Below are 14,947 nucleotides of genomic sequence, written 5' to 3'. Positions count from 1 at the left end.
TCTGCCCGAGGCTCCTTCAGCAGTCTCAGGACGCTGCTTCCACAGCCTCGTTCCCGTCTGCACTCGAGGTCCCCACTCGAGGTCCAAGCCTGCGCTCGAGATCCTTGTCCATGCCTAGAGCACTGCCTTCACCCGCGCCAGCGCTGAGGGAAGTCTGTGCGCGTTCTTTAGCTTCTTGGGGTCCTAGTTCTTGCTGCTCTCAAGAACAAGCCCTGGAGCTGCCAGTGATTTACTGGGTGCCCCAATCCTACTTTCACTCTTGTGCGTTGGACTCTGGGCTGTACGCGGTGTGGGGGTGGGGGAGGGGCTTCTTCCTCTCGCATTGTAGTGAGAGCTGTTTCACCCCTTTATAGCGTGGAAATGTCCCGATTCCACGTACCTTCGATGCTGCGCCCTGTTGTGGGGTCCCTTAGTTCGTCTGGATTCGTTTTTATGTCCCCTTGAGGAGTCCTGTATGCTTCGGTTAGGAGAGATCGAGCAGCTGCTCCTTATTCTGCCACCCTCTTAACTGGAAGTCTATCAGTAAGGGCTACTTTTGAGGAAGAGGAAGCAAACCAGTTTGGTTGGACCTCAGACTGGGTAAAGGTAACAAAAAATAATAATAAAGCTGAAAAGGACAGCAGGATCCAGATTGTGAAGTACCCTAAATTTCAAATGAAGGAGTCTATGTTTGGTTCTAGAGATAACAAAGCCTCACTGGAGCTTATCGAGCACGGGGCATGGCCAGATCTGCACTTTAGGAACTTTTCTTTGGCAAGTGTTTGAAGGATGGAATAAAGACAGGAAAGACTTAAGACAGGGAGATCAATTAGAAGATATTGCAATGACCTTGATGAGAAGTGTGAAGGGCCTGAACCACAATGGTGCTAATGTGAGTGGAGAAAAGTGTACAAATGTTAAAAGAGACAGAACATACAAGACTTGTGAGCTGACTGGCTATGTGGAACAGGAAAGAGTTATAGAATCTGACTCTGATGTTATAACTCGGGGAGCCTAGAAGGATGGTGGTGCCTTAAACAGAAAGAATAAAGAGGGGTAGGAGAGCAGAAGGAAAGACAATGAACTCTCTTTGGGCATACTAGATTTGAAATGTCTATGGTGATGTGAAACTGAAGGTTAAGAGAAAGACAGGAACTGGATCTTTAGACCACAGAATTATCTGCATAAGAATTATAACTGTTGTTAATTCTTTTTCCTTCTTCAAATTGTTTTTACTTACTAATCTGTGTAAATGTTGTATCCTTTCATTCTTCCCTCTAACCCACTAAATTGAAAGCTTCTCAAGAGTAAGCACCACTTTTTTATTTAGTCTTTATATCCTTAGTGTCTCCTGCAGCTCTGGAAGCCTCATTATTCAAATATAAGCTCTGTTTAGCTTTTTTAATGCCTCCACAAGCTGGTCACAGCCCTTTCCCACTTTCTGTGGTCCAGGCCAAACTGGTCTGCTTGCTGTTCCTCAAATCTCCTCACCTAAGATTGTATCATCTGTCCCCCTATTACTGCAATATACTATATCTTCACTTTGGCCTCTAAGAATCCCTTGTTTACTTCATAAGTCTGCTCAAGTTTTTCTGATCTCCTGAGCTGCAAGTGCCCACAAACTGTTGTGAGGAAGATTAATAAATGAGTATTTAGGAGACTTAACAGGCAGGGCAACAAAACTTCACATTTCATTTAAATATGTTTTCTTTAAATGTATTTATGTATACGTTGTCTCCTCCAATGAAATGCAAATTCATTTTTGTCTTAGTACATCCCACAATGTCTGGTACACAGAAGAAGGTTTTAATAAATGCTTGACAATTGATTGATAAATGCCCATTGGATTATACTGAATTAGCAAGTGCTCTCCTGTGCTTAACTACACTTGAATTTTTATTTGTTTTATCACAGTAGTTGAACCTCATTATTTATCATATTAAAATTCAAGGAATCTTAATATAGATTAATATAGCTAAACATTAAAAGCATAATGCAATCATAAATTTGCAAAATCTCAATAGAGTACTACTTCCATGATTTTTAGTTTTATGAAATAAAGAGATTTACCTGATGGTTTACTGTGCTTATATTCTATCTTGTGTTGAGGATTCTTCCTGTGTAGAAAAAAAATATTGGGTTTTCCAATTAATAATTATTTAGAAACTAGATTATGGTAGAAACAAAAAACATCAGAATTGGCAGGAACTTTGGAAGCTAAACAGATCAACTTACACCTAAATATGAATCCCCTCTATAATATTCTCCAAAGTAGTTATTCAACCATTGTTTACTAAAGTTCAATTAAGAGGAGACTTAAATCTTCCAAAGCATTCCATCCATTCTGTCCTCTGGTAACGAAACTGAATAAGTGAGGTTGTGTTGGAGATGATGACCCTATGAATGCTTGAAGAAAGCTATTAAGTCCTCCTTTCATTTTCTCCACACAAAAGAGCCCCAGCAACAAGATGGTTCAGTGGACAGAGTAATGGCACCTGGAGTCAGTAAGACCTGAGTTCAAATCTAGCCTTTGGCACTTACTAGATATATGACCCTGAGCAAGTCACTTAATATATTTGCCTTAATCCTCTGGAGAAGGAAATGGCAAACCACTCTAGTATTTTTGCTAAATAATCTCCAGACAGTATGGTCTAGTCATGAAAAGTCAGATCCAACTGAAAAACAACAAAGACATTTAATTAAAATGTAAACTCCTTAAATGCAAGAATTTTTTCACTTTATCTTTGTATTACCAGTGTTTAGCAGAGTGTCAGGCACTTAATAGTAGCTTAATAAATACTTGCATTTGAGTGATTAAATTTCATCTCAATTTAATTCGAATTAGTTTGGCACAATGAACCAGCCTGCAAGACAGCTTTAAGTCATGACTATGGCATTAGCTAAATTGTAATATCATACTTGGGATAGCTTTATCCAAGAATGTTCAACAGCATAAGGCCAACCACAGATCCTAGGAAGACCAGTGGAGAATTACTCCCAAGGTAATCCTGAATGACTCTTCTTTAAATTTGGTCATTCAACCTGTTCCAAATATACCTAACTATATAGTAAATCAATCAATAAACATTTATTAAGCACCTACCATCTCTCTTATTTGCCTACAAAAATAGCACAAAAGATTTTGACAATTTTTTTTTGCTAAAATCTAGGTAAATGCTATCTATACATCCCCTCAATGTAAAAGTCTAGTCATCTTAAAAAAAAAACAAAACATTTTAGGTTGGCATGACCTGTTTTTGCTGAAGCTATGCTGGTTCTCTTTGATCACCATTTCCTTTCTAGGTATTCACTAACATCTTTAAAAATATACATTATTATCAAACATTTTAATAGTATTTTTTCAGGAACCAAGGTTATCTCCACCTATAGTTTTCTGGCCCCATTTTCTTCCCTGAATTAAAAATCAGGATATTTGTTTTTCTCAAACTAGATGGTACTCGCCTCCCATTCTCTACAGTCTTTCAAAGATCCATGAGCTATCATATCTGCCAGGAGCCTAGAGTTTCTAACACCGTTAATTTGGATATGACTTGAACTCATAAAGGGCAACTACACACTCTTACTTTCCCCTTACTCACTGTGGGTATCAAACTTCCTATTGGTCAATTTGGTTCTGTCCTTTCCGATGCAAAATTCCTTCTCCTGGCAGAGAAAACAATGTAGCTTGGTGGACATACCTCTGCAGTTTCCTCCTTCACTCTTCTTTTTCATTTTAAAGACCTTTTGATTAGACTTTCAAGAATACAGGAAAATGCACACTTAATCGACCTGTTTACTTTCTTAGTAACCTCTTCCCCTGGGTTTTTCAACTGTCTTTCTTTCTTTTTCTTTTCAAATTCTTCTCCTCTTTATTTTCCTTTCCATCTTTCTCTTTTGTTCCTCCTAAACTCCTAACTCCTGTGTAACAGCCTGTTATTCCTGTTTTAAGCCATGATCCAGAAATCCAAGTGTTTGGTACCACTTTCATTACCAGTTGTTCATTTCCTAAATAAGTCTACTTTCTGACGTCTTCCTTCTACAGGAAACAGTGACTTAAATATCTGTTTGCCAAGTCCAGAGAGCTCCTTTATCTTATCTTAGATACCTATCCTAGGAATGAATAGCATTTATCAATCACTTACTAAGTGCCAAGTACTGTGCTAAGCTCTAAGTGCTATGGACTCAAATGCAAAAGATAGCTATTGCCCTCAAGGAGATTATTTTCTAGTAGAAAGAGACCTAATATATTTCTGAAGTCATGGGAATGGTGTGTCAAATGGCAGGCCCTTTCCTGAAGGAATGACAGTATTGATTTGGTTATAGTTCTTAGAGCAAGAAGTAGTAAACAAGGAGGGTGGAGGGGATCAATAGAGCTGATGGCAAGGTAATAGCGTACAGCTGGACAGGAGTTGAAGTATCCTCTGGGACTGACTAGATAAAATGGGCCATGTGTATTTATGCTTACTCATAGACCAATCAAGATAGTACAATTTCTTATGGATGGATCCAAAAAAACAGTAAATTACAGTCACTGAGGATACAAATGGGTCCCAAAGTTCTATTTAATTCTGGTCGGTGCTAGTATTTATCCTTCCTTAATCTATGGAATTTGCTAATTTCACAAAAGCCTAAAATACAGCCTAGAGAAAACAAGCTGAGTTGGAAATTTTCCATATTTCACTTCAGCTTAAAAATTAAAATGCCAATTATATTTTTGATACTTTAGTTTCACTGATGATGAAAAATGGTACATCTTGTTTAGTAGTTTCCTACTTTTAAAAATATTAATGACATTTTATCCTTTTCCTATTTATGACAGAGAGAACTCAGAGTGCCCGCATTTTAATAAGACATTTTGTGTTCTTGAAAAATAAAAATGTCATCAAATGGTTTTTGAATGAATGAATTAAAAACAAATTATGTTAAAGATTTGACATTCTTTGCTTAGTCTACCTACAGTACTTAAATAGTATAGAGATAAGACTGGTTTCTTAAAAGCTATGGCAGTGAAATGTTAGCTTTTCTATCAGTTCTATCAGTATGAAAAGGTTTCAAAGAAGGATGACTATGTTTATCCTACAAGGATCTATAAGTGACTATCAGTTCATGGATTAGCCATAAAGCAATGATTTAGAAATTATGTGTATACTACAGTGTTTTAGAATATTAGGAGCCAGTGGAACCCAAAGAGATGAAATCATAACCATAAAAGTACTGAATGACAACAGATATGCCTGAAAATAATGAATTCTAAGACCAAACAGGAAAGCCAAGCAATAAAAATTATTAATTATTCCACTTGTTCCCTATCATTCAATGCCTGTCATTGTTTGGACCCCAGCCCTCACCCTATTTCTGAAACAAAAGGTCCTCCTTTACCATCTCTCTGCCTAGATAATCTAAATCTTTCAAGTATCCAACTAAAATGTCTCCCAGACCACCCCCAAAGTAGAATTTCTCCCTTTCCTTTGAACTTCTTTAACATTCTTTGTTAAGAATATTTACCACTTATCATATCAAGTTTTCTTTTTTTATCTTAATATTTTGTCTCCTCAATTCCATTGTAAATTCCTTGAAAAGAGAGACAATGTCATCAATAATGCTTTGCATCCTTTACAATACCAATAGTTCTTTCATTTATCTTTAAAGAACTGAGCATATTTCTCATTCTTAAGAATAAAATTTAATTCTATTTCCTGTATTTTAAATAATTCTTATTGAAATTAATGAAGGAGAAATTTTCTGTGCAAACTGAAGCAAATTAATTTTCTTGCTTTAGTATAAGAGCAGCATTGTTAACATTGAACTTTTTGACTATTTTTAATCTTCTTATATTATAGTTAATTCTCATGTCTGATAAGACTATTTCTTTGAAACTTTTATTTAAAATATTAATTCCAAGGAAAGGAAGTTTTCCTAGTGTGAACATCCCAAGGAATACCCATTTGCCTTAAGAATTTGCTCTGAGCCCTGTAAAATTCTAAATGCCAATGATCCTTGTTCCACTTTAACTTACAAACTTGGACTTGAATAAAGTAAAATTTTCTAGCATTAACACTGCATGTATTTTCTCTATGGTATGCAGGGTGTTTAGGAGAGCTAGCAACTCTGGAGAGAGGGCTTGCTTAGCCCTTTTCAGGGATGCTCATCTACATTTCACCCAATTCTCACCTGTGGCTGCAAGAAACTGCAGGTTTCTAAAAATTTGCTTTAATGCAGTTCATCAAATCAATTGTCAACTTCATTGAAATACTCTAATCACAAACACTACTTTGAACATTTATTTTCTAATTAGAAAGGGTTTTTTTTATTCTTATATTTTCTTTTACAGGGTATTCATGCTAGTTTGATAATTTTGTGGCAGTTTGTCAGTTAGGTACAATAAATATGAATCATCTTTTGGAGTATTTACATTAAATCACTTTTATGGAAGCTGGATTAGAACTGAAACAAGCATTTCATCATTCTAAAGTATTTAGTTTATATGCTAAAGTATTATAAATAATAGGTAAAGTACTTTGGAAACCTTAAAGTACTATATACATCTAAGCTATCATTATTACTAAAAGGATATCTGTACTAATAATAGGCATAATTAATATCCACCAAACACGTGCAAAAGAGTATATGTTTTCATACAAGATCAGGTTAGCTATACAATACAGAATATGAATCAATCAGCAAATTGTTTTTTTATTTAATAACCAATAGCAAGTGCTAACAAGGCAAAATGTCATGTTCAAGGTATGCTTCTATCACTGTTGCTATTTTGAAAAATAAACAGTTTATTAACCCAGAAGTCATTATTTATAGTTTTTCTATTTTACTTGAAAAATGTGCCTCCTTACTTTGTTAAAAACTTAACCACTGAACCCCAAATTACAAAGTTACAAATAATAATACCATGCCATCAGTACTTAGGTAGTTATAACTTTAATTAGTAGAAAGAAAAGAAGTTAATTTCTGGACCCCTATCTGCATTCAGAAGGAAGACTCGGCAACTCCACAGCTGTACAGCAGATTGCTTTTCTCTAGCACATGTGGCTTTCTGAGAGCTGAATCGGTTGAGAGGAACTGTGCTTAAGTATTTTATGTATACTCTGATGTCATACAAAGAATTAAGATTCTATTAGACCTAACTTGATAGGAAGTTGTAAAAATAATTTTTCTTAGCTTTTTTCTTGCTCTTGTTTTGCTCAAGATTATTATGGTTTAATGAGTTATATAAATTATAAAAGCTAGATGAAGAAAACTATCCCAAAGTACTTTGGAGTTAATATCCTTGAACTCCTTTACTCATCCTTTCTTTTTTAAGGACTTTTTCTATACATAATCTTTTACAAAGGTAAACACTTTATAAAGTATTTTTTAAAAATAAGATGTAGAAATTCGTTGAAAACTACCCAGAGCATTTCTCTTCTTGCTTGGGCCTCAATGATGGCAAGATGGTTAAGTGCCATGGTCTTTGTAAGGCAAGAAAGCTCTACAGCCACAGAAAAGAGACTTTAAAATGTCATGAAAATATAAGAAAGCCCTTTTGGGCACTACCTGGAAGCCAAGCCATCTGGAGGAGCATCCCACACAAAGGGGATTGTCCTAGGAAAAGCTGGCATGGAAGCCAAGTAACCCAACTCTGCCATCAGTATATATGTGAGAGTCCAGCTAATTAGAATCAGCAAAATAACCACTGCCTTTGTTCTAAAGAAATAATGTGGATAGATGATGATATCCACTATAGGAAACTGTGTTAGATACTTATTGGCTGTCTGTAAGTATCTCAGTTCCCTATTGTGAAGGAAAGGCAAAGTAAGCCTTCCTTCACTTGAAATAGGAAAGATAGATAAGCATAGCTTTCAAAGTCTCTTACTCTAAGTCTGACCACATGTAGCTCAGCCTTGCAAGATTCTCCTTCCCTTCTCCTGCCTGCTCCAGAAAGTTCCAAGCCAAAAAGACCTAGGTGGGCTCCCCCCAAACTTTTTTTATCATGTAGAGAATGGGATGGACCAGGACAGCAATCAAAGAAGGGAGAGGGGATGAAATTCTCTCTGCACAGTTCTTTATCTCAGAAATTGTCTCCAAATTCACTAAGAATGAACCCGAGATGGCTGAGTTCACTCAGAGATGAGTATGGCTCTGAGGTAAAACCTCAGAGGCCCACAAATAGGATCTCCAAGTAAACCTTCTCTCAGGCAGTGTTGGTAAAAAAGCAGGTATAGATAGATCTTCTGTAAGATGTTCTGTCCAGTGAAAAAGGAACCTCCAAATGCAGTTTAAAGGTTTCCCTTCTTCCACAAAAGGCTGAGGTAGGAAACACTCAGCTCAGGACAGAACGTGACAGTTGCTTACTCAAACACCTTCCCCCAGCTCCCTGTACATTGCAAGATCCCTTCCAGGATTCTTAGAATGAGCTCATGCTAGTAACTCTGGAGACAGCATCTAATATTCTTAAACTTAAACCCTACCAAAATTTAGCTCTCTATAATCCCATTCCTATAATTCATCAAAAAATAATGGCTAGCATTTCTGGGCAAAGATGGCCACAGAGTAGAAGTAAGAGTCTTCTTCTCCTCATCACCAAATGTTATAAAGCACCTCAAAAGGACAAAAATCAAAATCAGATGAGTGAAGGGGCTCTACCATAGGGGAAAGCCTTGAAGGTAGGCAGGGTTTGGGCATTTCCATGCTATACAGGGGTAAAATTACACCTACCAAGCACAAACTCATCACCCCTCACACACTCCACCCATATAGCACCAGAGTCAAAGCAAGTGTGAGGCAATCTCTAGTTTCTTGAGGGGCTGACTGAGGACACCACAGACTTACCCCTAGGGGCAGTGAGACTTAGGATCCCATAAGGCTGAGGAATGTGGGGCTTGGGTTCAGAGATAGGGCAGAGAGGGGCTGCCCACAGCAGGGGCCGGGAGACTGAAAAATAGCCTTAGGGCAAAAACCGACAATGAGGAAACATCATTTCAAAATCTATGGGATGTAGTCAAAGCAATACTAAGGGGAAAATTTATATCCCTGAATGCATATATTAACAAATCAGAGAGGGAAGAAGTCAATGAATTGGGCATGCAAATTAAAAAACTAGAAAGAGAACAAATTAAAAATCCCCAGATAAAAACTAAATTAGAAATCCTAAAAAATAAAGGAGAAATTAATAAAATTGAAAGTGAAATAACTATTGAATTAACAAATAAGTCTAGAAGCTGGTACAGAAATAACATGATTATCTCAAGAGATGCAGAAAAAGCCTTTGACAAAATATAATGCTCATTCCTCAAGTGAGGGAAATCTGTAACCCACATGTGCAAGAGTGGTTGACAAATCAGAATTGACTGACTAAGCAAAGCATCTGTTGTGATTGGACACATAAGCTAGAAGGAAGGCACAGGAAGTGATGCAAAAGAAGCACCTATAAAAGGGAGTGACAACTTTCTATGAGTTAGTCCTGCTCTTCTCTTTGGCCTGGGACTGGATCTGGAGGAGCTCTGGCTGGGACCTTGGACTTGGTGAGACTGTCTTACAACTTACAACTACACATGGTGAGTGAAAAAGGTTGACTCCCTTAGTTTCCCTAGAGGTACTAACTTCTGAGGGGCCCTTGATTGGGAGGAAGGTCATCATGGCTAAAACCCTTGTTAATTGACTTTTAGGCTCTCCCATCTCCATGGGACCTCTGGAGCCCTGCCGTAGTAAAGCCAGGGATTGAGCACAAAGTCTAGCTCATTAAGCTAGATCTCTTACTTTACCCTTTTTCCATTTCTCTTTCACTCTTTCCTATATTTTATAAATAAATTACTAAAAATCATTTTAGAATGGGGGTATTTATTCAATTCTTGGCAACCCCTTTAAATATTTAGTCCAAACCAAAACCCTAATTTTTTCCTTTTACACTATTGAAAACACTAAAAAGTATAGGAATAGAAGGGCCTTTCTTAAAAATAATGAACAGTATATATTTAAAACCATCAGCAAGCATCATCTGCAACGTGGATAAATTGGAAGCCTTCCCAATAAGATCAGGAGTGAAACAAGGATGCCCATTAGCACCTCTATTATTTAACATTGTACTAGAAACACTAGCAGTAGCAATTAGAGAAGAAAAAGAAATTGAAGGTATTAAAAATAGGCAATGAGGAGACCAAGTTATCACTCTTTGCAGATGGTATGATGATCTATTTAAAGAATCCTAGAGAATCAACTAAAAAACTAGTGGAAATAATAACTTGCAGGATACAAAATATACCCACATAAATCATCAGCATTTCTATATATTTCCAACACATCTCAGCAGCAAGAGTGAGAAAGAATAATTCCATTTAAAATTACCCTAGACAATATAAAATATTTAGGAATCTATTTGCCAAGACAAACACAGGAATTATATGAACACAACTACAAAACACTTTCCACACAATTAAAACTAGATCTAAACAATTGGAAAAACATTAATTGTTCATGGGTAGGATAAGCTAACATAATAAAAATGAAAATCCTACCCAAATTAATTTATTTACTTAGTGCCATACCTATCAAACTACCAAGAAACTTTTTTACTGAATTAGAAAAAATTATAACAAAGTTCATTTGGAAGAATAAAAGATCAAGAATATGAAGAGAAATAATTTTTTTAAATGAGAAGGATGGGGGCCTAGCAGTACCAGATCCTTAAACTGTAGTATTTAAAGCAGTGGTTATCAAAACAATATGGTACTAGCTAAGAGAGAGAAGGGAGGATCAATGGAATAGACTTGGGGTAAATGACCTCGGCAAGACAGTGTACGATAAACCCAAAGATCCCAGGTTTGGGGACAAAAACCCACTATTTGTCAAAAACTGCAGGGAAAATTGGAAAACCATATGGGAGAGATTAGATTTAGATCAACATCTCACACCCTACACCAAGATAAATTCAGAATGAGTGAATGACAAATATAAAGAGGGAAATTATAAGTAGATTAGGTGAACATAGAACAGTTTACCTGTCAGATCTATGAGAGAGGAAAGATTTTAAGACCAAGCAAGAGAGAGAGTATATTACAAAATGTAAAATGAATAATTTTGATTACATTAAATTAAAAAGTTGTTGTACAAACAAAACCAATGCAATCAACTTGGGGAAAAATCTTTACAACAAAAACCTCTGACAAAGGTCTAGTTACTCAAATTTATAAGGAGCTAAATCAATTGTACAAAAAAATTAAGCCATTCCCCAATTGATAAATTGGCAAGGGACATGAATAGGCAATTTTCAGATAAAGAAATCAAAACTATTAATAAGTACATGATAAAGTTTCTAAATCTCTTATAATTAGAGAAATGCAAATCAAAATAACTCTGAGGTACCACCTCTCATACTGTTATGAGGAAATTAAGAGTTTAAATAATAAGCACAAGTTAGCAGGCAGAGCTGTCAGGCAAGTGCTGAAAGTTCCAAGTATGGAACAGTGAGAGAAGGGAAGTTTTTTCCCCGAGAGACTCTGTGTGGCTGATGGCAGTTAGGTGCTCGATTTAACTGTTTGAAGTGAAGAGCCTAGGAAAGTGGATTGTCTCCTACAAAAAACCATCTATCCTGTGAGGAAGATCAGGTTGAGCAGTGAATTTAGTTCTGGATAGTGGACATTCCAGACTATTTTGTCTCTCTGACTTCATCTCCCTGAGGATTTATTTGCTGTGGTACCTGTATTCCTGGAAAGCTGAGATCATCACTGGAACTGAAAAAGACCCAGTAGTGAGACATCCATTTCCCTTCTGACCTGTGTTATTGTCAGTGTAATTTGTTTCCCATCTTCCAATCCCTTGAGTTTATCCTTAGCTATTTAGGTTTAGTGTGACCTTTCCCTTATCACTTACCCCTTAATCTCACTATTAAATTGTTTCATATACTTCCTGTGTCTTTTTCTACCCCAAGAAAGAGCCCACAATAAAATATCTTTCAGACCCTGGCTTCGGTTACTGCCAGTTACTAGCTTGTATGTGTACTCTGTCATTACCCATTTTCCACATCCCTTGTGTAGGTTTCCAGTGTATCTTATGAGTCCTATCACTTGTGGGTTTGTGGGTGTGGTCCTGATAGTATTTGGCACCCTTGTGTTTCACTTGTTAGTCACCCACATATTTCATTTGACATACTCAGAATGCTTGGGTAAGCAGGGAGACAGAAAGTCAACTCTTGGAGAGTCAGAGCTGGATTGGAAGTAGCTCTGAGTCGAACATTCCATTGGGGGCTGTAGGGATTGGCTGTGGACTGAAAGTTCCCAGGGAGAGGTAAACCAGTTAGGGCAAACCGCTCCCTCCACTAACTCATTCATAACATTCTTGAGAGTAGCCAATTTACTACTAAAGTTTAAATAGCCCCAGGGAAAGGATTTTTCCTCATTTTTTTTTACTGCTTGCTGTTTGTGTCCTCCTGTTTCTTTGTATATTGGTATTGTTAAATTATTGTTGTTTATAGTAGATATTAGCCAATCCATTGTGGCTAATAACACCACTGTAGTACTATAACACTGGTCAATAGTGCCATTAATATGGAGAATGATGATGGAGGATTGTATAGATTATTTACTGTTTGGATTCTAGCAGGGGAATGTTGTTTTTACCATATTTATGGTTTAAAATCATGTCTAAAGGGGGCAGCTGGGTAGCTCAGTGGATTGAGAGCCAGGCCTAGAGACGGGAGGTCCTAGGTTCAAATCCGGCCTCAGACACTTCCCAGCTGTGTGACCCTGGGCAGGTCACTTGGCCCCCATTGCCTACCCTTACCACTCTTCCACCTATAAGTCAATACACAGAAGTTAAGGGTTTAAAATTAAAAAAACAAAAAAACAAAAACTAAAATCATGTCTAAATATTGTAAATTAATGTTAAATTTTGATGTTGCCCAACCAATACTTGCTATAACTGTATTAGAAATATTGGCTCACCTGCCTATAATTGTGTTGACTGGTTATGTTTTGTATAAAATAAGGTAGATGTTTTACTCTATGGGGTATTGTTTCAAGATTATAATTTCATGGTGTTAGAGATTCAGAGGTAAAGCAATTGTTAAAGCTAATGCAATTAAAGATTGATAACCTGAAAGTCTATATATAAGCTGGCAATGCTTATGGTCTTGCAGAGAAACATCAAGGGGAAGCTTCTGGTCATATGACTACTGGTAAAACTAAACTGGAACAAGAACAAACTGCCCTAGAAAGTGAAAACTAATCAGTTCCTTTGTTACCATTGCGAGATGTGCCAATAACTAGAGACAATGACATTTTCCATCTGAAGCAACACACTAGGTTCAAGGCAGAGGATATTGAGACTATTAAACGAAAGTCACCCACTTTCTTTGACGAGCCCAGTAAATTAATTAAGGAAATGAGAACCATGATCAAGATGTATGATCTGGATTTTAATGATTTTAATTTTGTTCTGGGAGAAGTTCTATCTAAGAGAGACCATGAGAAATTTATTGATGAGACAAGAACAACCCAAGGATTGACCCCATAGCCTGAAAAATGGAGAGAATTTGATTTAAATTCTGTTGCCAATTGTGTTATTTAAAAGTACTGGGGTTCTATTTGGAAGTATTGAGCCTCAAGATATGTAGTGTTTGACAAACTTCCTGTGGACATGTTGGGGACCTTGGAACTACATTTCCCGTGATCCAATGGGTTTCCAGTTTCTGACGTGATAACATCAGACAACGGGAACCAACATATAGCGCAGCTTAAATTCGGGGGTCCGGCTTGAGACGTCTCTTTTTGGCTACATAGTGAGGATGGGCAATGGCAGTATTTTTGAATAGCTTTTTTACCAGGTGCGTGGTCTTACATATTTTTATCAACATGGCCATGGTAATTAAAATATTATTTTCTGTCGTAATATCAGCCTTTATCATTTTTAATCGTTACACAATTACAGTTTACTCAAACAAGCACATAAATCATATTAAAAGTCATGGAAAATAACTCCCATTGTCCTAGTGAGTGGAGCAAATTCAAAAAGACTAGGAAGAATGGTCAGGAAACGCCTGCTTTGTTCCTTGACTGAGTGATTGAGGCTACAGAGAGATACACTTAGGTCTCAACACTCAAGAGGAAAGCACATTAGAGCATATTAAACAAATCTTTGTGCAAAATTCAGACCCTAATGTTAAAAAATTTTTTCTAGATTACTGCCCAGATTAAGAGTTGCTTTCATTAGACCAACAAAAGCAAAAGGCAACTTCTGTATATGCCCAAGAGAAGGATAGATTCTCTGATAAAAAGGATGTGATAATTGAGAGTCTACATAAGCAATTAAAAGAGGCAACAAAGTAAAAGAAAAGGAGATAGGTGAAATTAAAAGCTGTAGCAGCACAGAGGGCAATACAACCATGGATAGAAAGAACACCACCTACAGGAACAGCAATAACGGTGGTAGTAACAGATACCAAAGGCCAAAAAGATGCTTCCTATGCAATCACTTTGGGAATTTTGTATGTGATTGTAGGTTTAAGGGTCAGTTTGATAAGCAAAGAAACAATAGAAATTGTGGTTACAACAATAACAACAGAAGAAATAATTGGAATGGCAATAATAATAATTATGGTTATGGTCAACAAAATAGCTTTATATGCCAGAATGCATACCGCCAAGGATTGCAAGCCCCTAGCATGAGTGTAATGCAAGATTATATAAGAACTGGTAAGAAACCTAAGTACAGCCAGGATGTTGCAGGAAATGTAAATCATGTTAATCAGAATGGGACGGACAGCTTCATTATAAAGGTATACCCTACATTCAAAAGTTTTAGATCAAGTGGATGGGAATAAATTAAGTGTTGAACAAATTGTGTGTACTAAGGAAACACTAAGGCCATTAAAATTGTATAATGCCTTTGTCATAGTAAAAAAATTGTCATTTAACAAAATCAAAAAAGGAAGAAAAACACTCAGTTCAATACTCTATGTATTACTATGTATTATTATTCTTAA

General features: G+C 36.6%; 1 protein-coding gene across 1 annotated transcript in view; it reads right to left on the bottom strand.

Moving 5' to 3' along the window:
* APLF (aprataxin and PNKP like factor) overlaps positions 1 to 14,947 on the bottom strand; it is a 78,600-nt gene that overhangs the window by 23,655 nt on the left and 39,998 nt on the right. Inside the window, exon 9 of the mRNA XM_044659486.1 lies at positions 2,050 to 2,096. Coding sequence (XP_044515421.1) covers positions 2,050 to 2,096 — 47 coding nt within the window. The remainder of the gene's footprint in view (positions 1 to 2,049; positions 2,097 to 14,947) is intronic.

The sequence above is a fragment of the Gracilinanus agilis genome, chromosome 2 (genome assembly GCF_016433145.1).
Source record: "Gracilinanus agilis isolate LMUSP501 chromosome 2, AgileGrace, whole genome shotgun sequence".
NCBI classification, from domain to species: domain Eukaryota; kingdom Metazoa; phylum Chordata; class Mammalia; order Didelphimorphia; family Didelphidae; genus Gracilinanus; species Gracilinanus agilis.
The sequence above is the reverse complement of the archived record's forward strand: the minus strand, read 5'-3'. Positions and strand labels throughout refer to the sequence as shown.